At 38.7% G+C, this 27970-nt stretch overlaps 1 protein-coding gene and 1 pseudogene across 7 annotated transcripts; one reads left to right on the forward strand and one right to left on the reverse strand.

Annotated features, from left to right (window-relative positions):
- Positions 1-677: 677 nt before the first annotated feature.
- Positions 678-27655, reverse strand: LOC111339832 (A disintegrin and metalloproteinase with thrombospondin motifs 12). 7 transcript variants are annotated; one of them, XM_022946554.2, is made up of 25 exons: positions 27477-27655; positions 16844-16911; positions 16287-16315; positions 15822-15888; positions 14992-15296; positions 14309-14462; positions 13792-13946; positions 13367-13459; positions 12607-12731; positions 12481-12497; positions 12223-12331; positions 11374-11505; positions 10900-11056; positions 10363-10461; positions 9373-9515; positions 8328-8391; positions 7350-7437; positions 7113-7234; positions 6473-6596; positions 5807-5896; positions 4723-4883; positions 4192-4333; positions 3472-3589; positions 2880-3090; positions 678-1866 (listed from the first exon to the last, which is right to left on the reverse strand). In XM_022946554.2, the coding sequence occupies exons 1-25, from the start codon at positions 27629-27631 to the stop codon at positions 1567-1569; spliced, it is 3228 nt and encodes a 1075-aa protein (XP_022802289.2). In that variant the 5' UTR covers positions 27632-27655; the 3' UTR covers positions 678-1566. The 7 variants fall into 7 exon arrangements, with proteins under 7 accessions (XP_022802289.2, XP_022802293.2, XP_022802291.2 ...); XM_022946558.2 differs by having other exon boundaries at positions 27484-27605; XM_022946556.2 differs by lacking the exon at positions 27477-27655 and adding an exon at positions 22890-23042.
- LOC148727173 (uncharacterized) lies at positions 20070-21540 on the forward strand (annotated as a pseudogene).
- Positions 27656-27970: the final 315 nt, after the last annotated feature.

Here is a 27970-nt window from a genome sequence, read left to right on the forward strand (position 1 = left end):
TCTAAATTTAATCGGGTTTTTTGCCGAAACCATTAGAGAGACAATGGATAGGCATTCAGTTAAACAAATGATAGTGTAGTGGCGTGTTGATCTGTCGCCTCGGTTTGTAGTTCTTTTGATTGACGTGACAGTGAAGACTATCCACTGCGAGTTACGTGATGATCAATCCTTCGTCGTATGTGAACGACTCGTTGTCAACGAATAATTATTTGAAATCTTTGTATGTTTTTTACTGCCACGCAGGGATAATTATCAAACGAACAATTGACGGTTTTTAGAAATTTCTTGTTGGAAACATGTAGCTTGACCTTCAATCAAACTGCAACTATGTTGATATCACGAGACTCCGGCGTTGTGCGTACGATACATTTATCACGTTATCTGACATGGATAGAGTTTTCGCCCGGGCGGTTTGCCTGGGCATCTTTTGACTCAATTTCTCTTTCACCCCAGATATGCTTGTAGAGAAGGACCTTCCGCTTTCAGCCTGCACAAATGTTATTACATCTATCCCAATAGCTTAGTTTTACTCCGAGTATCTGGGAAAAGTGTAGAAATGTAAATGTAGTACGTTATCTGAGAATTTCTCGGTGACGTGTTCGCTCATTATGGGACCCAAGATTGGTTGGACTAGGCTCAGATCATTGCGACGGAAGTCAATTCAAGGACATAAACACTTTTGGGCAACGACTGTCTTTATTTCAACTGTCATACTATCCCTTAAAGCGTTGCCTACACAACATAATTTTCAATCAAATTTTTTTACAGTTAAAGCATACTGTAACAATCAAATAACAACTTGTCTAGTCATACTGTATAACAGCATTTTACGATAAACATGGTTTTAAAAATGACCTCAAGGTTAATTTTATTTCAGCATACTTCATTTTGAAATGATCGTCCCTCGACGGTCTAAAATGTCTAGTTAACTATCGAATAGTAAAAACTCCGTTCAGAATATCAGTTATACACACCCTAAAATGATAAACTATTTTTTTTCCTAAATGCCAATCAGTGGGATTTGACTCAGGATATGAGTCGTCCTGGTTAGTTCTTTCACTCGCATTAAGCTTTGTTACTTATTCTCTGTCTCAAAATCTTTCATGGAAGGAAGTTGGGCAGATTAACGCTTACATGCTGAGGTGTTTGTGTGTGGCGTTTAGAACTGTAAAACAGCACCTTTCAGCTTTAATAACAAAATAACAGTTATTATACTGAAATTCAGTTAAACACTCGTTGAGGTCTCCATGAGAAGACCTAAAAGCGTTATTATCATAGCAAACCCTGTTGACGGATCATTTTGCTGCGTTCCGTAGTCGTTTTAGCTGGGATGCTAACAGACATCTACGGTGCAGCTTGCATTTAACTTCTTTAAAGGATGTTTAAGGACATTCGCAATGATTGAACATTGAGAAAATCGTACTGTCATACTCAACATCATTATCATAAGTACCAAAGCGTCCTTCATCACACCCGAAGAAAGAGAGCCATTTGGCATTGAACAAAAAGGAACCTCTAACAATTTACAATCAAAGTTCCCCAGGGACAGGCGTCAGGAAATGTCACCTATGCCAGATTACAATAATGCAGTAAAATCTGAAGCACAGGAACCAATACGCTGATAAATATTGAAGAGTGATATCGATATGATTGTGAACCGTCTTTTTCGTCGGGGTATGTTGGAATCCCTGGGATCCCTAGGTTCGTGTCTTGTTCTGTGGGGCGCGATGTGGTTGTACATGGCAGACGTGTCGGCTTGGTTTTGTACCGACACAGTAGATCCGGCACCATGGCTTTTTGGCCAGAGTAATCCAATCGGTAACAAGAGAGCGTCCCTGGATCAATTGGCTCTCCGCATTCTACTTTCTGTAAAGTAAGAGGGAAGATACAAGCCATCTGGTAAGGGTGACAGCTAGAGTTGTAGCGAGGGGAGAAACCCGTCGGCTAAAGTGAAAAATTGAAACTTAACGGAAATTTAATCAGAAGGACGAAAAAAAAAAAAAAAAAAAAAAACTGGTGTGGCCAGCTGAGTTTGGAGGAAGTGATTTTTGAGTAGCCTTCACTCAACACTCTACAATAAAGTATGGAGGAGTGTTACAAACTGCTGCTGATTCTTAATTTTGTGGTAACTGACCATTGCTTGAAAGTAAAAAAGCAAGAGGTTAATTGGTCTTTACGGGACTTTCGGAAAACCCCGACAGTGACACCAACAAGAACCCATCGGAATACAAATATATAAAAGACAATGGCTCTGCACGTTCGTGCATGAAAACTGTGTGCATTTTCAACAAAAGAAGAACGGGAGATCAACAAAGTTTGCAAAATCTGAGTTTGGGAAGGCTCCATTAACATGTTATGCTGAAAGGGAGTTCTGGCGAAGTTAAAGAAGTTTAACTTGTAGAATTAACTACTTTCGAGATCAGTCCTATGAGGAATAAAACTTCATTGTTGGGATGTCGTTTAATATGATGTCACCGTCATAAATATCTTACTGTATGCTTAATAAGAAAAGAAGCCTTGGTTGTGCTCTGTTCTGTTCGAAAGCACGCAGGAAGCGGCTACAGAGAAAGAAATTTAGGGAAAAACACGAGACGTAGTCGAGTGTTTCTCTCCACTTCTCCCAGCTCGCTTGTCCCGAAATTTCACTTTCAGTTAACGAAAAAAAACTAGGGAGAAGTCCGGGAAATGGTCGGACATAGTACAAATTGCACGGCAGATGGCCTGACAGCTTTCGCTCAGCTAGGTACTCTGTACCCTGATAGTGCACCCTCTTTTGAATCAATGACAGCGCATGTTATATCCGAACTTTACTACAATTCCTGTTAGGGAAAATAAAAAGTGATCAATTGAAAGATCCTCGTAAAACAGGAGGTACTTACTGGTAACCCCTCCTCAGTATCCCAGTCAGCCGGGCAATCGATGCTGTTACAATATTGAACTTTCTCAGAAATACTGGGTTTCTTATTAGCAGCACAGCTTGTGCTTGGTCCATAATCTGTAGGGTTGATCTTCTTACGGCAGATAACTCCACGTGTTTGTACCCCATTGCCACACGATTTGGAGCATGGTGACCAATCAGTAGTGTGCCAACTGAAAGCAAAATTTCTTGAGTTACTTATAATAATGTTGCTGAATACACAAGACCGTGGCACACTGGCCTCTCTCTCTACGTCAAATGCCACACGACTACAAGCTACTCTACCGCAATAGATCATTCACATCAACGCTTAGATCTCCTTGCTCGAGATTTCAATCCTTGCTCGATTGAATGCGGAGCAGACTCCCAAAATATCTTCTACCAAGAAAAATTCAGCTGCTGTGAGCCAACACCCTCCTCTGCTCCGTTGAAGAAGGCATCTGAAGCCATTAGCCAATATGATTCAACCCAAACTCACGCTAGTGAGAAGAAGGAGATCATAAGTTCTTTTTTTCATTTAGTAATCAACTGTCAAGGATGTACACAGCACTTACTCCGAGGGACAGTCCTTAACCTGGCATGATTCACTAACAATTTTCTCTCCACACGCCGCATCGCTGGCGGGTGTTTTGTCATCTGACCGTATACATCTCGCTGAACGTGTACGAACCCCTGCAAGTGAATACGCAAACCAATACCGTCAAGCTATTCCATCAGTACGGGTGGAATATCAGATGGTAGATAATCGAGAAGGAAAGAATCAGCTTCTGGCTTATATCAAATTAAGGCCAAACAGCGCGAATAAAATCAGAATTTCTTTCATTAAATTCATCCGACATCTTGATGAATCCTGTTCAATACACTAAGCCGTCGTAAAAAAAAGAGAAAAGATAAATGAGTAATAAACGTAAGCCGGATCTACCTTGTGGAGGAAGGTGACCAGATTCCGTCACTACCCGGTTTTTTCAAGAAAAGCTGTTTCATACATGACGTATCATTTCATGGATTTACTGTAATACCTTCTATGTTGAGGATATCTGTCGCCGAGCTCAGGCGAATTTACTCAAATTCTCATCTTGAAAGAAAATTACAGCTAAAACTCCGGCTGGTCGTAATATGGCTGAGCACTACCTTTATTATGATAAATCAAACAGTTGGTTTGCCTGGACTTATCGAGAACAACAAAAAGACGTGCGCAAGAGAACAGAAACGCGCAAGATTTCTCTTTCCCGCTTGCACCGCTGAATCCCTCGCACCTAGTTCAAAGTTTATACCTTGGCCACACGTTGTGGAACAGAGGGACCACGGAGATGTCTCCTTCCATTCGTATTTATTCTCAGGCGGTGTGTCGGAAGGTTGAACGACTGTTTTATAATCATAGTCTACTCCTGGATTTCCACCTTGGACATAAACATACTGAAAATAAGGAAAGAAGGACAGCTTGAAACCATAAGGTGACAAAGTAACCTACCGGAATGTCCGACAAAGAACTACTTCTTCCTATGTAATCAGTGTAAACAAATGCATGGCTTCATTGAGTTACGCTCAACGAATATTATAACATGCTTAGTGAGGTATAGTCTGTGAGGGAAGACGGAGGCTCTGCTACTTACGAGACCATACCACACTTTAACAAGATCAATAGTCTTAATAGCGTTTACAGATCTCCCCGCTCGTCGCCATGCAGGTTTTAGTACATGCACTCCGTGGTGACTCTGTCGGAATACTTGTTAATAGCCTTTATTTCAATAGAAACTAGGATCTTCCTAAGAAAAGAAATCAATAAACGGAGGAAAAATGCTTACCACTACTCTCAGAGCCTGATCTGTGGGACCTGGAATCTTGAATTCTACTTTAAACTTTGACTGCTTGCGGGTGTACTGGATAACGGTGTTAGCAGCAGAAACTTCTTGCACCCAACTACTTACGTTGCCCACTAAATATGTTCCATCGTCTGCTTGAACCGCTGAAATGTATCGAGCGCTTTGATCACCAGCGTGAAAATAACGTCAGATAAGTGACATCAGTTACAAAAACGGTTGGTTTGGGGCAGTTTAAGATAAGTTGTTAAATTTAGTGGAGGGGGGAAGGAGTTACTTGTTCTGTTTTGCTTTGCTCTGCTCTGTGATTGGTTTGAAAACTCGTCAGTACCACCATCTCTGCGAAACAACCGTAAATCCAATACCAATCATGACTTCTCTTCATCGTTTTTTCTGCACTTCAGACAGTTCGATCGATTTCACTTTGCGACTCCCCGATTGGCTCCTCGTGATGTCTACCTTTGTCCTGATTGGTTGCTGTGATTACTTTTACGACACCCAATCAAAATGTTTTCTTATGTCTAACACACATTGAGTCAAACTTAGAGGATAAGTAGACTCCATCGGCGATTACAAAGTATAAATGCATGAAATTACCACACTGAGTGTGTTTAGTTATTTCAAGGAGTAAACTTTACCTCAGAAGACTGTCTTCAAATGTGCGAGAAAATTGATCCCCGACACCGCTAATTTGAATCCTACATTGTAACCTGGTCACTTACTTCCCATAAAGAAAAATTTCGCTTCGCCACTTTCAATCGCCTGGCGATCTGTTTAAAAAATTAGGAACTAAACAACAAAGCACTCTTGACTTAAGCAGCGACTTCGTTCTACCTTCGGAGGAACAATTGTTTCTGAGTCGCGCGCTATGATTCATAGATTTTAATCAATGATTTTGAGCACAATTATCTAAAGTGAGATTTATTTTTGGAATCTCAATGTGGTCAGTGGCAGTATTTCATGCATGTATTTTTTTTTAATGACAACAACAATTGATATGGTTTCTGGAGCGTACATCTTCTTTAAGTTCTCCTGTTGGTTTCTCTTTCATTCTCTCGTCTTTTCTTACCGAGGTAATTTTTCGATGATCGCCTCATTGTGAAAGAAACATCGTAAGCACCAATGGGGAGTCTTTGAACGAGTTCTGCATTTTCAAGACCTAACATTGAAATAAAAAAATAAGCAAAAAACTGTTATTCGCTAGCCATTTGTGTTTTTACAGAATTTTTCAATAATAAAATTTTAACTGGTCATAGCAACCGTCATCATGGACAACTAATACTAGTTGTGTACTCCCGGAAATAGTTGAGGGGCGATAGAAATCTTCACTTTGCCTTGTATTTGTTGAAAAGCTCTTAGACATAAGATAATAATTATAAAATAAGTGATCAAGGAAACAGAGAATCAAACAAACTCGAGTGAAGTCATGAATTACCGAAGCCGACACATAGCAGTTATCAAATAATACGATACAATCAAACAAAGTAATAACCGACTGATTGATAAAATTTTATGTAAAACTTGAAAAAAAGGCCGTAAATAAAACCAGGCGGCAACTCCATCAGCGAAACATGACTCAAAATTTTAAAGAGATGTTCATAGCGGAGCTCGTGCAAGCGAATCGCGCACCGGAGCCACATACTTAATATCAGCATCTATGCTTCTTTAGTATCCTTTTATTTGCCTTCCTTTAACGTAATCAACAAGAACCGTGTTACTGAGTTATGAAATGTACCTTTTACTGTGAAAGAGGCCGTGTAACTTCCAGAAGTAACGAAGCATTCGTCACCATCCCCGCCGCATTTGCCACAACGATCCACCATTGTGGTAGAATCCAGAACGTGATCACATCCAACCGGCTATAAATCAAGTAGCATTTCAAAACCCAAATTACCTAACACCCTTAGGTACATTTTTTATGACGGAAGTAAAAACGTTAATATTATTCAACCTATTAGCCTACTCATTTCTAGGAGTGACGAACAAAGAATGTCTCCTCAAAATGCTTAAAACCAAACTTTGCATTACCGGCTCAGAAAGCCGGCAATGAGAAGAAAGGAAAAATATCGACTGGGATTTACTGTTTGATTTGAAACTTATTCCTTGGAGCTAAATGTTTTTTTCTTTTTAACAATTTTAATCACAATTCGCCTTGATATTCTTCATTTTCAGGATTCCTTGAAGGTAACGCACGGTTGCAAACTTGTAACATTCTTTGACGCTTATCAAGGTCGGTATCAAAACACTTCTTTAAGCAAGAATAGCCTCGCTCAGAAAATATGCGAACGGATTCCTTCCATACCCCCCACCCCCCCCCCCAAAAAAAGGCACAGATAATTTGTTTTGCAATATCATCTCTAACTATGGTAACTTACTCGGCACATCCCTCCGATACACACATCATAGGTGTTCAGGACTTTTTTACAACTTGTTCCGTCTTCAGCTGTACCTGCGCTACTCACACTGCTTCCGATACGACAGAATAATGCACAAGGGGCTGAGATTAACAAATAAAATAAGTAAATTAAGAAAATGAAAAAACCAATACAAATGTAACTTCCTTAAAAGCGAAAGTGGGTTTGTAATTGGTACAGTCAAAGTAACACACATACATCTGGTCGGATGAATGTAGGGAATTGAGCCAGGTCTCTTCCTCAAACACTGCTCTTCTCTGAATGTTTTCGCTCCTTCTTGACAGGGCTACAAAAAAAGGAGATAATGTTGATCAATTAATTATGTAGTCAATCGATTTGAAATTTTTTTGGGAACCCCTGAATGAAATAGAAACAGAAGATCCTTTATCATAACTATTCCTGACCTGGACATTTCATGCGGCGTCTCTCTGTCTCACTAAAAACATTAGAGCCTTGGTTGGCAACCAGCGTAGTTTATGAAACGTTATTCCCGAGAAATCACCAACATGGAGTCTTAAAGTAACTTGAGAGGGACTGCGTCTGTATCAGTCTGAGAGCCTCCGTCTCTTGCTTCACTTTTCTCATGTTCGTATCAAAGGAGAACTATGGTTCTGACACCTTCAAAGTTTCATCTCAGCTAATTAAATGCATTAAAATGTACTCCCTACGCGATTTGAGACTCTCAAATGTGCTAAAAATTCGTCCATGGATGATGGCATTTTGAAACCAACTCAGAAAACTAGTCGCAAACACAAATCCGCAACGTGCAGTTCAGAAGAAATAAAAATCATTACTTATAACTTGAGTCAATAATCCTTATTTGCGTAACTCTCGACTGTTTAAACAAGTGTAAAAATTTGAGGAGAGAGGTTTGAGACTTGCGCACGACAAAATTAATCAGCAATGGTGATGTACAGAATTCAAAATGTCGGAATCCGTGCTCAAAGTTTTGTAATATTTGAATACAAGTTAGTTTACTCTTTGGAATCTTTAAAAGCGGTCAGTGTCATGATGCTATATGTTCTTTTTTTTGGCAGACAAACGATAAATTCAGATTGAGGACACTTCTCCGAAAAACAATCACGTGTACTGAATTCAAAGATGTAACTCACATTAATCAAGCAGAGTCCGCTTGTTCTCAAACAAAACTCAAACAAACTGTTTTCCAAGACTAACCTTCGAATTACAAATTTTCCACTCCTTGCTTATTCCCACGCAGGATTTCCCGCCATTAGATGGTCTAGTAGTAAAGAATAAGGTAGGTGAAGATGTCTGATTACTGGTGATGTTTCACTTTATTTAAAACAAATTAATCCCTAACTGTGCCTAACTGCCCCTAAAATGAATAAAGAGGGTAAGTTTCCAAAGAAACTGTGGTGCTGCGTCGGTGGGAGTAACAAAGTAATATGGTTTTATCAACTGAGTTTCACTCTGACGAAGACCTAACGCTCGAAACGTCAGTTTTGAAACTCTTTGCGGCGACCAATTTACATTATCACCTCAGTTGATAAAACCATAATCTGTGTGGTAAGCAACACTATAGTAAACAAAATTACTTTTGAATCCTGGCATCACAATCGATGAATTTATAATATCCTGAGAGAGTTTAAATATCAGAAAATAGTCACCATATATCTTTGCAAAAAAACACACTCGTGAAATGATTATGGCACAGGTTACGAAAAACCATTAAGAGAGGTTCGAGATAGGGCCTTAAAAAGACCCGCTAAAGACGCTGAGTCACGTCTTCCTTAAACTTAAAGAATACTACTGACAAAAGATTTTTGCAGTGCGATGAGCAGATAAAAAAGAGGCAATCATAAACCAAAATGAAAAAAAGAGGGCAAATGAAGGAGACTAGAAGGAATGCAAGAAATGTTAAAAAAATGTTGACAAAGATATCCACAGAATTGACAAAAACCATAACCAAGAGAAACAAGGATAGCTGGTTATGGAAACATTTTCCCAAGGATTTTTCAAAAAATAAAACTCACCGAGTGAGGTTAATAGAATTAAAGTTCCTAGATGAACCTTAGGGTTCTGTAAATACCAAATACTTAGATGGAGCTTCAACGACAACAACAAACAACTGGACTGATATATATAAAAAAAGACAACTAAAAGAAGCAAACAACGAGAACAAGAGAAATAAAATCATACGAACAGGTTGGTTATATTTTAATGGCCAATGCGTATTAGATTTGTCACTATTCAAACTTACGCAGGGTTTGTACAAGTACGGGTTCTGTACGTGACTCCGCTGTCACATGGCCGTGTACATGGAAGGTCGTAACCAGACCACGGACTCCACCCTCCGTGAATTCTTGGTTTACCATTGTCTACACATTTGCCGCTTATGCACCACTGAAATTGTAACACAGAATCTTAATCAAGAAAAGGAAAATAGAAAAGTTTTTTTCACTGGTAATTGCGCAGCATGGAGTTTATTTTGATCTGAAATTACACGTTCGATTTCAAAATTGGACGGGCGCACATTGCGGGTTCGATTTTAAATCGAACGTATGATTTGAGATCAAAATTGCCTATCAGGAAGTTCAATTTCCTCTTTTATCATAATATTCATTTACATATGTCACTAATCTGGATAAAGTTTAGTCATTGGAAAAAGAAATGTATAATTTTAGAACCAGCGGTATCGCTGAGAGCCAATCAGATCATTTGCAAGAACCATCAGTGATTCGAAATAGAAGAAACAGAGATGTACATCATCTTGTAGTTGTCGCTGTCATTCATTTGTACTCGAAATCCGATAAATATGAGATCAATGAATAGTGATGCCCGTTACTGCCTTGTAGAGAAACATTCATGGGGAAATAGTTTTTTAGGTAGTGTTTCTTTCAATCAACTCAATTTTATTCGATAAATTCAGATCCCCTAAAATTTCGTTTCTTTCATCTTCGTTGGTAAAATCTTTTGAAGCATATTTTGCTGGCCTGCAAACACTCCCAGTCTCGACGCTACGAAAGACGACAGAAGCTGAAGAGCTACTGAGGCAGATAGAGCCTGCTGACAGGGTAAGGTAGATAGTGAGCAAGAAAACCGCGAGGGATTTAGTCGGTAATAATTCCATGATAAGTGCTTATTTGTGACGGTATTCATGGATGTTTCCCTCGTGCCATGAAGAAAATGACCATAATTAACACTTCCAGACGCTCATAAGATCATATCAGGATAACTTTCCATGTCTTACCTCACGTTCTCCACATGGTGCTCCATCAGCTATCGGTGTCAATCGGCTCAGCTGAGCTCCACCTTTAGGATTAAAGCAGTATAACCTATCGCATACTCCCTACAAGAATAAAAAATAAAATATTTTTAAAGTAGACACTACTTCGAAAGAAAGGGTGACGAGTTTAAATCGAGGGAATGCTTTATCTCCAGATAAACCATTCACTAGGACAGTGTCGGATGGCCCGACATATTCACTGCGTATTGCGTAAGACCTCTTCTTAACTTAAGAGGTATACCCATTCTTCAAGCCACAGGGCCCAATAACCTCAAAGGTTCCACCTCTTCCTAAGTGCTTCATCAGTCTCACTATGGAGCAAAGTACTTTGGCTGATTTGTATGAAAAGAATGGCTGATTTTCCAAATCCGCTAAATTTAGCAGAACAATAAATAGACGATTTCAAATCCGAGAAGAATTTGCTTCTCATTGATTCACAAATAAAACTGCATGAGGTAAACCTTGGCTTGTATATGTAGTAGTTCCTCTACAAAAGCTCACCTTTTGATAGGGTGACAATATGTAATCATCGGTGTACTGCATTCTACACTGAGCGTCCCCGTCAAAGATTTCCCCGGGAAGTTTGCCATGATACTCAGGTTTGAGGGTTGGAAAACTGCCGACAGGTGTGTTATCTAAACACCAGGACTTACCACTTCTGTAAGAACAAAGTGATAAAATATTACCCCAACAAATGTTAGGAGGCAGTTCCCAGAGGCTATACTTTGGATGTGTCAAAGTAAACAAAGCCCAGCTAACGCAGAATGTTTTCTAATTTCTCTTAATAGATTTTTCTCTTGGTGCAAAAAGAATGAGAGACAAATCAAGTGTGGTTATTTTCCAGATTATAATGGAAATTAATTTGAAGTAGCCTTTAAAAAATGTCGATCATTTTAGTCAAAATACGACTGTAAATATCCCTTTGTTTCATAGGTTTATAAAACGCAAACTGATTTTTAAAAAAAGGGCACTCACCCCAAGACTTCTTCAAGTTTCTTCCGAGAACAATTCGACCAGGTGGCTGCATAGATACCACTCGGTAAAGTAGCATCCATAATGTATTGATGCTGAGGACACCCTACATCTTTATCATGATCAAGGAAAAGGCTGCAAGAACAGTCAGAGGTAAGCCTATACTTCTCAAGATTCTCCAGTCTGCGCTCAAAATAATTGGTTAGATTTTATAGTAACGTACATGCGTTTCCAACCTCTGTGATTGTAACAAGAAGTAGCAATAGCAATGAATGAATGAAACCTAGACGCATATTTGCGTTCACCCGGGCTTTTTGTTGGATGCAAACTTTGTTTTGTGTGCCTGAATTTGTGTATTTTTTTTTTGGCTTATCCTGTAGTTGTTTTGGTATGCCAGAGATGCAGGTTTCTCACATACGTATACAGAGAGCGGAAAAAAAAATTATAATGTAGTGTCATGCATGCGTGTTAAGGATTTGAATGCGATTTGTAACCGAACGAAAAAATAAACGAAGCCGGAATTTTAACACAAGCGTTTACTTTGGAAAGCCCGAGTAAATAGTAAATAAACAAAACAAAACAAACAAACATAAAATTTACCGACAAAAATGTCGATACATCAGGTAATTGTGTCACGTCAACTATCAACTCATGACACACGAAACTTCCGACAACCCTAGTAGTGATACTGTTTACATATTACAATTTCAGAGTGAAATTTGATCTGGTTAGTTCGTTTTCCTAGGCGAATATGCGACAAATAAATCTGATATGGCAGAGCGTGCAAGTTGCAGGCAAATACTGACATCGGGCAAAACGTAAAAATTCAAACAACGCCACGTTGTCACTTACTTGTGACCTATCTCGTGTGCGACGTGAAGTGCAGTTTGAAGACCAACATCAGCGTTGACGTTACCATTCCAGCCTGACTTGGAACACATCATGTTAGCAATTGCGAGACCTATGAAATATACACATACAAAATTACATTAATAACACGTTATTCCCCATTCCTTCCTTGCGACTTTTTATTTATCCAAAAATATTTGAAAATTTCCAAAACATTACCAGTTTTTAGCTGATTACAAAACTAAGTAAAGAGTAACTTACCTCCGACTTTTATCCAACTGCAAAAAGGGAAGAAAGTGGTAAGACGGTCAATTCACAAATTTCATCTCATGTATGGGAAAATGTTCTTTTTTTATCATTTATCTGGAGTTAAAGGTTACTACGTACTCTGACACGTAACTGAACACGTCATAGTGATCCGGATCGCCATTACTTTTTAGTGTTGCAGGTCCCGCCCATTTCAACATCTTTGTCAGCTTCTTGCTATTGCTGTCTATTTTGCTAAAATTAGCCTGAGTACCAAAGAAAACAACGTTTTCAGCCGCGATTAAACTTGTATCATTTGGTTTTTACCTTTTCTTTTAAAAATGATTTCTGACCGGAAGTGTCTTTAGTTGCACGATAGGACTTTTCAGAAACAGCAATATAAAAATAGAAGACTTTCATTTTTGTTTCCTCTTTTTCGCCAGCCTCGAACACGTCCGCCAGAATCACTTTTCCTAGCTTACGCCTTGGTCTTCAGCGTTTACACATGCACAATTGGCTCCAATCAGGTGTATCTGCTCTGACTTCTCACTTTGAACATCTTTGAAGCTGCAATGTTATGCAAGGATTTCCATAAAATGTTTTTCTAAATAGAGTCGACTTTTCTTGGCAATAAAGGGCTATTGTGTTCACATAATTAACAAAATGATACATGATTGCTTGTAGATATGAAATTTTCTTCTCGTGTTTAACCCGACATCTCACTCGTTCGCTGCGCTCACTCTGTGCAATCGAAGTCAACACTCGAAGAGAAATTCCATAATTACGCGCGCCCATGTACTATTCTCTATTTATGATATCATTGGCTTTTGGTTCGCTTTTACCAAGATCAATTTAAACTGCTGCATCTTTGGTAAACTTGGTTGTTGATGGTTTTTCTTACCAGTGTTACTGTTGACTCCATAACAATGATCTTGGTAACCACGTAATAGACCTTGATTTTTCCTATACTGGGATCTTGATACATAGCAGCGACCTATCAAAAAGAAAAATTTCTGATAAATATGAAATATCTGTCATTCATCTTTCACCACAGCTTTTCAGGATAGTAAAGTTCGTTCCGAAAATAGCAACCCTTTCGTTCAAGCGAAACCCCTGCTGAAGGGAAGCTCTGAATATCAACGGATACACATAAAAATTGTCTTCTGACGTAAAATAATAACCTGCGAGCGTTTTTCAAAAGCTGCGGACACAGCATATATTTGCCAGAGAAAATGGACTTTTAAAAAAGCTTCCACGCTTTTTAGAGCTCACTGATTAAGAAAAAATCAAAATCGTTTTGTCTTGAATATGCCAGAACACACATACCATGTTGGCAATAGTGAGAAGTATTGTGGCAAATTGATTTGTTCCATACTTCTCTTCGTAGGTTTTAGGAACAATTAACGCTGCTTCAAGGAACTTATAGTTGCTTGCTGCACGAGTCTTCCTACTATGTGTAGATCTTTCAACACGATCCTTTCCTGAGGAAAAAATCAAGATAACAAAAATCGAACTCGACGAGAGCATTTACTGATGAAAAATCATGTAAAGAGTTGCAAGTGAAAAAAAGACCTGGAGAAAAACAAGTTGAATTTAGCACAGATCGATCCCTGCATCTTGTGCCCGGATCAAATTGGAATTTGGAGTGCTTATTATTGTAGTGGAAGGCCACAAACACTGAGAGAACAACAGGGCGGAAACAACCAGCGAAATTTCAACCTGAATGGGACATCGCGAATGGAGCTAAAATCAATGTAAAGTGAGGCCAGCGCTCTGACTCCCGCGGCATCTCAGCGGCATCACTGTTCCCAGCTTTTACTTTTTTTTTGCAAAACAAACGAACCTGTTGACTGCACCTCACAGGGAACTGCTTCTTCTTTCGGAATTCTGTAAATCAAGTGTGGTACAGAGTTTGCATTTCTCCTTACTCTCCTGGCCCATTTTAGCGAGAGTGGCTGTACAAACAAAGTTTCTCGAGATGTCCTGATCATACCCATCTAAAGATATAGAATAAATATACTGTCATCGAGGTACCAGCAAAAAACTTGCGTGGTAATAAACACATGCATGTTTGAGAAAGAGCGCTATTTTGAGAGATTTCAAAGAGGTCAAACAGGGTACAATTGCGCATGCACGTTGGATCTACTATCCACCCTTCGTGTTTAATTTCAATCGGTTTACGTGAACTTATTTACTTTCCAACTTGTTCTAATAATGCATGTGGCGCTTCCGAAATTGTTGGTCAAAGGTATATGCATATAGGATATTACGTCCGTGATACTGTATGAACCTAACAGAAGTCTCGCTCACCATGGCGTTTTCTGCAGCTCAGTGATAGAACGGAAGCGAGAGAAATGAGAAAGCTCGATTACTCGTGGAGAACTGAGATTTTCTCTTTGTTTAGCATCGTAACAAATAGGATGAAATCTTTCTTCATTTGATTACTTGCCATCCTCCTTATTCTATAACTTGGCATAAACGTTCAGAGAAAAACTCAAGATACTGTCAAAAGTAAGGAATTCTTACCAGGCTTCTATCGCTTTTTAAGGCCACCAAGGAATCTGGATCGGACAAAACTTGCCCCAAGTAATATTCGTTTTTTGGTGCAGATTGAGTCGTTACCATTCCCTCTCTGTGATGTCTTTCAATTACTAAGTTTGATGTCATAAGATTAGTGTTTCGCTTCAATCTAAGCCGTAATTTGGAACCAAACGCGTGGACTTTGTAATGTAAAACATCTGAATGACCCGCGTCTCTTCTGATGCGAAGGGGAGACATAGTCCTCCCAACAACGTCTGTTTGATGTGGCGTAATGATATCGTATTCAGGAACTGTGAAAAGATGGCAAAAAACTTACGTTCTTAGAGGTCTAAAGGTCCGTGTTCAAAACCCGACTGGATCATCGAATTGCGTTTATGGGAAAGACATTTTATTTCACAGTGCCTCTCTCTATCTACAGTAGGAGTAGTTGCTGCGAATTCGAAGTGCGGGGAAAATCGGACGAAAGAGGAGAGAGTACCCTGCAATGTACAGCAAATCTCATCCAGAATAGTAGCGATACTCCCAGTCGCTCATGCGACACAAACTGAAATAAGCTCCGCTGCAGGTGCTGAATTTATCCCAGCTTATTTTTAAGACTGAAACTACAATGAGTGGTACTCTTCCTCCAAGTTGAGATAACAATTGTAATCCCTCAGTATTCCTTCGTGATTCCGAGGCGCTAAGTCAGAGAAGATCTCCTTTAGCAACACCTTAGATGGGCTTACGCCTGCACTACCCTACTTTTATTTGTCCGTGATATCACAACAACACCTTAAAATTGTTAAAAATGCTAAAAGGAATTTTTCTTGTTTTACTTTTTGTATGATCCTTGACGCCAAAGTAACGCTCTATTTCTCTCCTGGTCATGTGATGGTGGAGATGCTGAGTAAAGAATCGTAAAAAAAATAAATACACAAACACCAAAACTAATCGTATGATGCAACCGCTCTGAACTGCTCAAATTAATCGATACATCTCGCAATACTGATAAATCTATCTAATATTCATTTCGATTGAAGCGTGTTGCACTGCATGTGCGACCGTCCCAGTCACTTTTCATCATCGTATCATCATTTGGCAACTCAGTGATATGAGATTGATTTCTGTAACACACATTAGATATGAAACGCAAGCAACAGCAGGTAATCATTGAAAAATAAGAACCCCATGCAATTTTGGAAAGAAACAAGTAGTTTAAATGTCTTCTTCACAGCTAAGGTAGGAGCATTGAAATTCAACTAGTATTAAAATAGTTTTCCGAGGAAAAAAATACGACTTACCTGTTTATATTTTCTTGCTAGGACAACATCTAAGCAAGAAAGATTTGTATAGAAAACCATGTGAATTAATCATTCTACAAAGAGGCTACAACGATTAATTAGTTTCAATTAACCGAAACTTATCCTCAGTCAAAGAGTCTCCTCCAGAGCGTTTGCGCAGAATTCTTGAGTTACCCTCTTATTTTTTTCAGAAATTGCTGATTGTTTGGCAAACGAATGCCACGATTCTGTTTGAAATCTCTTGTACCGTCTTTTTTAAGGGTACATAAATTTATCGTTTAGCATCCTTTAGGAAATAGTGACAGTCAAAGGCCTGCTACTTTTGGGGATAGAGAGTTTGTTCACAATAATTTTCGTACCGTTAGGATATTACGGAAACTAACTTGAATTTTTCTTTTCTTTTGATTCTACAGTGTGTCCTATTGTGAGCGTAAAATGGTTTTTAATACTCTCGACAGAAAGCAAAGTAAAGCCGTTGAATTTGGGGAATATTGTATCGTTGCTATTTCAATAAAATACTAGATAAATTTAACGAAGGTATTGCATGAGTGTCTTACCAATGGATAGAAGCATCGCAAAAACGAGTACAAGCAAATTGAACGATGGACATCGCATTTTGTACACTCTGAGGAGGCAAATAGAAAGGAAAGAATATGCAAGTGAGCTAAATTCACGTACTTTTATGTACACATGCAACAATAAAACTACTACAGTGCGCAAATAAATTACCCGTTTTGTGGCGCGTAAGATGTGTAGAAGATGGCCGACGGAAATGTCATATATCGGATTGTGTGTAATAGTGCAATAACCTTCGGAGGAAGGGAAATGATTAAATAATGACCAATTTGATTTGGATTTGTTAATCTTGTCAACTGCAGCGTTCCTTCTTTGAAGGTATTATAGCAAAACTAAAAACAGTTGAGTGCATTTGAGATTCCTCTTCGCCATGCGATTTCTGTTTTTTTAAGTACTTTTTTCTCTCTAAGTTTAAAAAGATGATGAAATATCAGAAAAATGCTCAACTGACACTTGTAAATTCCCACAACATACCAGAACAATGGAAGTTATTATTAACTCCGCGTTCAATGAAGTGCAAATTACTTGTTAGGTCACATTTGTTACGGATATATTTGCTCTATTTGCAATACATTTGGAAGGTTCAGTGCAATACATTTTGGAAGGTTCATTTGCAGTACATTTGGAAGGTTCAGTGTGGAGAAAACTGCAACAGAAATACAAATTAAAGGGTGAAGAGAGAGGAGCAACATTTGAGCAACTTTTGAGTTGGTTAATATTACAGGTCACTTCCTATCCCTAGGTTGTCGTCTGTCTGTGAATATTTCATTTCCGCCAAAGTAGTCAGATCGTTAAGCTTACAAGAAGAAGCATTAAACAACTCCGAGTTTGAACAGGGAGGATGAGTATGAATTTCAAGCTTTTCAAATCACACTGAGTTTTGAATCGTTCATCAGGGAAAGGGAACATGGCTCCGCCATTTTGTTGGGATGCACTATTGTTGTACAGTAATACGCGAGAAGTCAAGTCTACAGGAAAAACAAATGCTAACATTTTATACTGTGAAAGCATAGCTGAAAGTACTGAAAATGGTAAAAAAAAAACTTTACCATTCCGTTGCTATTTTTAGCCAGCAAGGCTCTCAGCCTTCTTCATCCCGAGCACGTAGCCTACCTAACAAAGGAAAACTTTGGAATCTTCTAGCACCAGCATTAATCACATGTGGACGCCGATAAAAATGCTGAACCACTATCAAAAAAACGATATTTATCACCTTATAATTGCAATGTTAATATTCTAATCATTTCACTCTCTGTTTGTCTTGCACATATCAATTGTCAAATAATTTTGTGTTCCCCTTCATTTTATGTTTCATGTTCAAGCCTCGACATGACATATCTGTTAACGGATACAGACTGGAACTCGAAAGACCACACTTCACCTGACTATAGAGCGCGAAATCGTTCGTCTATGTATACCCTTCATCGCGTCTAAAGCTGAGCTAGATTCGACCATAAGTCGTAAGATGTTACCGTAACCATAACAATCATGACGATGACATGAAACGCTCGTCCGAGGCAGTGAGATTCCTCACAATTTCCCTCCGGTGTCCTTGAATTGAGTTCGCTGATTCTGGAGACGCGAATGTTTTGGTTAAAAAACGTAATACAGTGGCTTGAAACAAGATAATATCGAGACGAAGCCCAGCGCGGTCAGCATTAAGAAAGAGGCGCAATGATATTCTCTGCGCGGTAGTTGCTCTTTTCGTATTATTGTCACTGTCTGAATAAATTTTAGTTCAAGATGTCTATCAAAACTTGGCGGTCAGAGGCGTGGTTTTTCTGCGGTCGGCTTTAATCCTGATCTTAAGACGTAACACGCAATATTGTCTGAATATCGATTGACGTCAACCACGTTTTTGAGGGTTCATTAGAAAAAAATATTTGGCGGTCAGAAGCGCAGTTTTTCTTAGGTCGGCTTTAATCCTGATCTTAAGATGTAACACACGCAATATTTTCTTAGTCACAATAGTTCATGCTATGCAAATTTTTTTTGTATTTCAATCAATTGTGTAACGGGCAACTCGTGTGGAAACCTCTGGCTTACTGTTTAACGTTTCTTGAAAAATCATAGCACAGGGCCTACAGCAAGAACACGCCACAAAATAATGGTACAAGAGGTTGATCAAAAAAGAATACAAAATGAACAACAGCTATAGAAAGTTTGGGTTGGGATTGAGCTGAGTAAATTAATCAGTTTTGTAACAAACTGCAACTCGAGTGAAAACCTCTGGCTTACTGTTCAACGTTTCTTGAAAAATCATAGCACGGGGCCTGCTAAAAAAATATGTCTTAAAATGATGGTACAAGATGTCAGTTAAACAAATACAAAATGAACAACAACTATAAAACAGTTGGGATTGGGACTGAGCGGAGTAAAGCATGTATTTCTCTTCCTGACCTGATTAATTATAATACATCATAATAACAATACATAATAACAATACATTGTCCAGCAAAAGTTAAGATCAGTTGAATTGTTGAACTAGCCTGCTCACTCGTAGGTAAGAGAAATACTAAATTCAGTCAACTTTTTAACTTGATTAGAGTCCTTAAAATGTTACTATAGGTCTTTCGAAACAAGCAAACATTTCTGTGCAACTGCTCTTTCAATTTGCGTTTCGGATCAGTTTTAGCGGCGAAATTTTCCGTGTAATAACATAGAGGGCAAAACTACTGAATGCTGATTGGTCATGTAGAGGGTATTTTTTCTTAATTTTGCTTGTGAAGAGGGCAAAATTATTTGTTCACGATTGGTCCTCAGGTTGCCTAGCAACAGCTTCTGCTATCGAGTAGTAGTTGCCAAAAAATTCTTTGTGAGAATGTCGTCATGTTTCGAGATAATTGACGAGGAATGTATCGAAGAATTAAAAGTCAAGAGCGGAAATGAAAACACGAAGAAAAGCACTGAGTGGGCGAATGAAAGAAACTTCCAAGCAAGTTTAGAAGAGTACGAGAGCGATTTCCTCGACCAAACACTGTCGCAGTTTTTATTCCGAGTTACGAAAAGAAACAGGGATGACTACGAACCCGACTGCCTGAAAGTAATGAAAGCATCACAGGATAGATATCTAAAATCAAAAGCCTATCCAAAGACCATCATCCGAGGATAGGGAGTTTCTTAATTATAGAAAAGTCCTGGAAGGGAAGGTCAGAAAACTGCGGGAGCAAGGCAAAAGAAAGCCACCAAATCCACCCAAAAGTTTGACAAAAGAAGAGGAAGAAGTCCTCTGGCAGAAAGGCTTGGAGGAGGCACTCACGAGCTCTACGAGGGCGACAAGAACACCACCAAATGAAGGTTGACGATTTCACTCGGTTACAACGCGACGACGACGGAAACGAATTTCTATGATTTGCCGAAGGTCCAACTAAGACGAGACAGGGAGGACTTGGCGTGAAAACCAGACTAGTCACCCCCAAAATGTTTGCTACAGGGAATGAAGAAAGATACCCAGTCATGTTATTCAAACGAAACCTGGAAAAGCGACCGAGCTAAATGAAGAAAAGCGGCGATTCGTTTTACCTCACGGTCATCGACAAGCCAGTTTCAAGCGTTTGGTACCGTGACGAGAAAACCCCAATGGGAAAGAACACCATAAACACAGTCATGAAAAACATGAAAGAGAACTCACCGCTCAAGGATCTGTGTTCGTAGAAGAATTTGACCGACCATAGTGCACAAAAAACCGTGGTCAAGAACTGAGCTGAAAAGTTCTGGTATCCTTAAGTCCGAAATAAATAATATCACAGGCCACGCATCTACCTAAGGGCTTGAAGATTACTACTCAGGAGAAGAACGAGAGCTGCAGATCATTTCACGAGCCATTGACAACGCTGGTCCTGTTCCTTCAAGAAGCGCTTTAAGTCAACTTAATCCTGCAAATTCCACTGCATCTTTGTGTGCTCCTGGCCATGTTTACAATTTCAGTCATTGCAGCGTCACCTTGATTATCGCCGGGAATGATGCAGTTCACAAGAGCACAAGGAATGTAAGGCGAGGATACAAGCGTACTTTCATCGAAGAATCAGATTTTGAGTTATCTAAAAGCGTTTTGAACTCTTTAACTCTGTTTGGAAAAGCACAAAATCTTTTTATTTTCAAACTTGAAAGTTTGCTAAAAGGCTTGGTTTTCAATGTTCTGGTATGTTGGTGCAAAATAAAAATTTCATTCAGCTCATTCGCGCGTTTGTGGTCTTTGTCAACATTATATGGCTTCCTGTGAATATTTCCCCCTGTATTTCATGAACAAGTAATCGCATGGGGCCTAGTAGAATTAAGGATTAATATCACTTGTGTTTCCAGAAGTTGCTGAAAAGAAGCAAATGCAACCACACGACATGCCTAAGGAGATCATGACTAACTCGTACGAAATGATCTTGACAAAATTTTAACAGAGCACTTCAAAATTATTATTTGTGTTCATGACAAATTTCACGTAGTAAAAACCGCCATGGTAGCAAGAGCTTCAGCGATGATTTGTAACCATGATCAAGGACAGTATTTACCTCTTTCCCACAAAAACATTTAGTCGAGAATTTGTGTCAAAGTAATATCCACAGTATTTCTTAGCAACGATAATGTATACTGATATTGAAATACTTCTACTCATTAGCATTGAAGCTTGACTCGAGATACATTTGTAAAATTAGTTTTAGATGAGAGATGAGTATGGGCTAAAAACTCCTACCTTTCCGACACTGCAATCAATTCAGACAATATCTCATTTTCGCGTACGAAAATTTTGAAATTCCAGCGTATTATAATTTACTCGCTGATGATTTGCCTGAGCAGCATCAGCGTTAAAATGAAGTCCTGTTCACACAAAAGGAAACACATCTTTTTCGGCGCATATTTTACCGTCCTTTTCCTCGAATTCTTTGCAGTGAAAGCCTCTGATCTTAACTGGGGTTTATAAATTCAAAAAATGCTGTTTTCAGACGAAATTAAAATTTATAAAAGACAACTTATGTTAATTTGCCAACATGATCTTCCAAAATAGAAATATAATAGAGGATTTAACCGCTACAACTCACAAGTTCTACTACGGGAAAGCAAAAGCGATGGTTACCGATGATATCAGTAGATAGTTCTTGAAGCCAATCCATCAGTCAAAATTATAACTTGCCAAAGAGGAAAATAATGACAAATCTTATCCTTTAGCTTGTTAATATGAATGACAATCTCAAGTTAGTTGGTTAAAGATTTTTAATAATATATCTGCGGGCTTTTGAAAATAACTTGCATGATTGTGGTATAAAATCATTTTACCTACGCGGCAACCATTTTGATTAAATCATGGTCTGAACACAATTAGGCCACAAAAGTTTCGATCCGAAAGAATCAAAGTGATGGAGGGGGGAGGGGGGGGGAGGGGGAAGGCAGGTGTAAACGTCAAAAGAGAATTTACGTAAAAATGTAATGAATAAATTAGGCTTTTACTTTGGAATTTGCACCGGATGGATATTTTCATTCTCTGTTTTCTGGCTTGAATCGAAATTTGGAGTTTTGGTTTTTAAAGAGGTTGGGAAACCCTCGAAGCAATGAAGACAACAAGCAACAAACTTAACACATATGTATCAATGAATCAACAGTTTAGAGAATCGAATCCAGGCTAAAGCGGTTGAAAATAAGCGCTTCCACAATGTGCTTTCTTAGCTCCCCCTCCAAACTCATTGTTGGCCCACGCCGACCTACAAACTATCGACTTCCTTTGCTGCAAAGTCTTTATTAAGAATTTGAAGGGAACTTCACGAGTAATGTCTAAACGGCGATGAAAAAAAAGAAAAACAATAACATCTGTGGATAAATCTCTAACAGTACAGATTTCGTTTCGAACTGTTCAACCTTGAGGCTATAATAAGGCAATAAGATTCTAAATGTGAAGGAGAAAATGTGTACAATACGTGAGTAAATCAAGAACTTAATCCGCGCTGGGAGTTGTAGGGATGTGCCAAGAATCCAACACTCTTAACTTTCATTTTCTAAAACTATAATTGTCAATAATGGAGGCGCTTTCAAAAATATTACCTGGTCATGATGCATGTACCACAAATGATCTGTGACTCTAGACTATTGCCAGCTGGCCCTCAGATTAGAGTCGGCGCAAAGAGAAAGAAGCACACGAAATGTTCAAATGTACATCAAGTATTTCAGAATAAGGAATTTCGAATGGCCTTCTGAGCATGTCAATGACCTCACAGATAAGTCCTCGTTAGTTAATTACCCGTTGCGATTTCGTAATTGCACCACCCGCGGCGACAGAGCCCGCACTATCCAAGTGGCTACAATTGTGTCTCGCCTATTGTATACACCTTTCGCTAATTAGCTCCTAAGGCAATTTGGAAAAAGAAATATGCCAAGGGTAAGTGTCAAGTACAAGCTCACGCGTCTCACGCAATATCTACAACGGACGAACAGCAGGATAGTTCTCGCAATAGCAGCATCTTAGAAACATTGTCTCTTTTTTCTTTTTTTTGTTCTTCGCTCTTTTGTTTATCGCTATTCATTTTTAAAGGCTATGACATAACTACACGTCGCAGGCCAAAGAAAGGAAGCGGTATTATTATTTCTAGCATTAAAAGAAAATATTATTATCAGGGCCTTAGCTAGCATGAGGGAAGACGAGGCAATTACCTCGTCTTGATTTTGGCCTTTTTTTTGGCACCAGTATCGCGCAGCAATAAAATGGTGAAATTCTACACTTGCCCAAGATTGACATTTCTGAAGAAAAACGCCACGGAAAAATTCTTAATAGAGCATTTCTGAGCCTTTAGATTTCAAAAATTTCTGGGGGGCATGCCAGACCCGAAACTTGCCTCGTCCTGTTCTGAAGTCTGGCTACGGCCCTGATTATATCCAACGACCTCCTAGAGAGATTTGAAACTTCGTATTAAATGCAATCAAACTGAACTAAAAGAAGACTCATCCGAAATAACAGAACCGGACTATCTCTTGACTAGATATCAAATTGAGAACGTTAAAATATGACAAAGGGATGAAACTACCAAATGCTGTTTAAATTTCCAACCCACTATTACTCTAACTTAAAAGCGTAATCTGGGAAAAAATTGGCATAACAGCTTGCCATCGATAGCTCTATCACGTACGCGCTATTAGCTAAGTATAAAACAAACATAAAGCGCAAAGTGAGGGAGAGTCGGTATGTTGGTTTGTTTGTGTTTCAGTTTAGTGCACACTACAAGAGCAAAGCTCTCGGAAAATGAATAAAAGGGAACCTGGAAAACACCATTGGCGAACACGGCAGTCTGCATAAGTTAGCTGGGTGAAAGTGATGCAAATTTTTTCTCTTAATTTTTTTCTCACACCTGGGCTTATGTCAACAATAACAGATAAACACTAGTCACAAAAATGAAACATTTTACTGAATCAAAAGACGACGTTTAAGTTAACGACTATGTTAATTGAGGCATGCGTCTGACTCGGATATAATTAGTATATCTCTTTTAGTCGCAACGATTTTTTTCAGTACTGAAAGTTCCGAGACACTTAAAAGATGAAGAAGGGCTGATTAATCAAATACAGCTGACCAACTTGTGTAAATTTGAATTTGTGTTTATACTAAGAACTGATGCGTTGTCTTCACTTAATTTGCTACATCATTAGTGTCCATGGTGATTTGGCAAATACAAGTGCTGAAGAGTCTTTACGTCTTGCCGTGATTCGTAATTTAAATAAGCCCTAATGGGTGTTCGGAATTTGTCAATTAACGCCACTTCTATTAGATGAAACTCTCAAGAGTTTAACCAGCTGTTAAACAAAATGAGTGACACGCCGCATTGTGTCTACAACCTGCACGAGCACCGGCTAAAAGCACGAAAATCTAAAGAGGGAGACCAAGACAGATTGCGTATAATTTCTTATTCCATTCATAGCTCATTCATGAACGGATCGTTATTGGAATATGACCATTCATTAGCAATGAAAGTGTGGTGTCACGCTAACCTTAAATAAATTTCCGTCTGTAAACCGTGCGGACAGGTTAACACTTGTTCAAGTGTCTCGTTAGTGCAATTAGCTGTCTTTATAGTCAAGGCTCGTTCTAAACCTTGTGCAAATACCACCTTCATATCATAAGGCCGAAATTAAGTGTCCAGCAACAAAAGCAGACACAGAAAGTTTTTGCAAAGTCTACAAGTTCTTCGTTCTTATAATGTGTAAGCCTCCTGTTGGGAAACATATGAATATAAGTGACTTACACTTCATTGACCACCGGGTTAAAAAGTTGATGAGTACCAAAAATCTTACTAAAATAAACAATCTCCCTCTCTTCCACTCTCTGAGATAAAAGAAGACAAGAATTTTGAATTTTTTTATCTAGGATCATGCTATGACGTATTCAGAATTTGATCTAGTTGATCTTTATTTAATAATATGAGTTTTAAATCTGCTGGGTTTTATAGTGATTACGGAGAATGACAACAGAGTAACACCTTTTTATGGCTAAGCCAGTTAATCTGGCTAGCCTTACTTCTGCGATTTGTCCGCACGTATTAAGCATCTTTTGAAAAAAGTTCGATTTTGTCGAGTAATGCCTGTTACAGAATGAAAATGGAACGAAAACACTATCTTCTGACTAGGCTAGCAGGGTGCTTTGTTGGAATGTAAATCCTTTGTCGTGCTTGAAGACCTGTCTGAGAACTAAACAAAGAACTCATTTGAAACAAACATCACACCAACACAACGCGCCTGTCTTGACTACAGATCGTTTCATTTTCCCACAGTGGTCACGTACTTGTCTTGACTACAGATCGTTTTATTTTCCCACAGTGGTCACGTACTGAAAGTTGGGAAATTATAACCCCAGAATTGGACCCAGAGGCAAGTCACGGAAACTAACTCAGAACTGGGTTTGTAAGACCGACCGCTGAGCAATAAGTATCCACGGTGTAAACTGTGGCTGATATCGATGCATCTGACTGCATTCCCCAGAATCCTGATATCACAATGTTCGCGTGTATACGTAGCTAAGAATGTTTTCGTGACGATTCTCAATTTAACTCTTAAGAGTAAAATTAAATGAAAAATTCAACTTGATTGACAAGCTGCGGTTTTGTTTGCGAATGAAAGTACAAAGCACTTTATGTTTTTGCTAGCAGAGAAGCTCAAAAGAGGGTATTTGGAAAGTAAGAGAAAGCTCGTCCTCCGATTTTCTTTGATCCAATTGTTTCGTTTCTCAGTTTCTTCCAAGGAGATAAAAAATCCATAAAAATACATTTGTGTATCTTACGGCAAAGTTAACATCTACATAGTTTCCGACTTAGTCTATTAACCAGTTATTTTGCTGTCTACACCTTGAGCAAACACCAGCCAAATTTCTTAAGGCCCATAATAGTGTAACTAAATAAAAAGCAAACACAAGAAGCTCGTGTAAATCTTACATTCTTTGTGAGCACATACCTTGAAGATTCCCGTAGGAAACGATCTTAGTGAGCTTATGAAGCCAATAGACAGAGTTTTAATTATGATGATTCACAACGTTCTAGTTTGAAATAAAAGCAGAAAATAATTTAAAACTTTCAAAACAGATCAGGCTCAAAAGCACTACGAATATATTTCATTTATTCTATGTTTGATAAAGGTGAGTTTTTTCCTCGACATAAGAATTTTTTGGTTTACAAAGATGACAAACGATGAAGCTCTGCATGTACGCCAGTCTATCTCCGATATTAAGCCTCACGTCACAGTCTTTAAGCTTTTACCTTTTTAAGCGAAATTTGATTTTGTTCATATGAGAAGACAACTCAGCATGAAAAATACGATGAATCATAAGAATATCACTTTCTTCACCTATGTAATCGAGCCGAAGTTTCTTAAGTGGCGATTTAGGAAAAATTCGCCAAAGCAACCGCGCCATCTCGGTCCCTGTGTTCATGTGAAAAATAACAAGCCACGATGAAAAAATTGATTTTTTAATTTTATCTTTGTTTTAATATTTTTGAGGTTCACTTTAAGACTAATGTTTTGTTCTAAAGGTTTTTGATGCGCCTAACGTTAAGCGATTGGAGCAAATCTAAAATGCATCTCCTTAGAAATCGACCACATCTTCTCAACATCGGTAAAATCGTATTACATTATCCAGAAACTTGCCAATTTCTATTACTTATCTTATTTTCGGCAAGTTAAATTTTAACGAAATCAATCATCATACATTGGGTGCAGTGACTTAGAACAAAACTGCGTGTAGCATTCATCCAGGTTCACAAGTAAGACTTCAGTTGCCTTGACAAATGCATGCATCTTAGTTTTCTCCTGTGTTACTGTAGGGTAATTCAGTCAGGTAGAGTTTAATCTAGTATGGTTCCATATGTTTTTAAACGGTTACAATTGCGCGTGTAAATTGCATTTGCAAGTTTCGTTTTCACAGTCGATCACGAGATTTTCAGCAGCGAGTTTTTGTGGACGTCACAGGGGTAGAGTTAAAAACGTTACCAAGCGATAGAAATTCTTCACAATAAACTTCAGTATTCTATCGCACTGTTGGAATCAATGGTAGCCTATATTTTAAACAATAAAGTGACGCAAAACTAACATAATTGATATTTGAAGACGAGCATGTCAAAACAGAGAACCACATGACTCATCGTTTCGATTTACCTTGTACCTTTTGCCACTTGTATACCAGCAACCTCTGCAGCGATTGGCAACTCTGGGAAAGGTCCTGCCTCTTTCTCAGTTTTTGTCTTGCCGCAGTGTACTAGAATAACGGGCGACTTTCTCGATGAATTATTTAGTTTGGGTGCGCGTGACATATCTTGTCTGATCTTGCGGTTTCAGGTGTCACGGCTGTTATGACGCAACGCTTTGAAGTTTTAGCACTTTAGACGATTCGTGATTTCGCAATGATGGGGGGCGTTGCTGTGAGCGGAAGGTGCAGCAATTCTTTATCGAAACAGGTGCCAGAAAGTGATTTACAATAAATACGTTCATAGTAGAAAGAGCAACAAGAAGAAGAAGAAGGACTAAAACAACAACAAAAAACAAACAAACAAACAAACAAACAAAACAAATAGGAAATAAAGATTTTTTTCGACCGAACACCTGGGGTCGCTGTTGTTTTTGTTTGCACCTCTTCGACTGAGGAAAAAAAA

The sequence above is a fragment of the Stylophora pistillata genome, chromosome 7 (assembly GCF_964205215.1).
Source record: "Stylophora pistillata chromosome 7, jaStyPist1.2, whole genome shotgun sequence".
NCBI lineage: Eukaryota > Metazoa > Cnidaria > Anthozoa > Scleractinia > Pocilloporidae > Stylophora > Stylophora pistillata.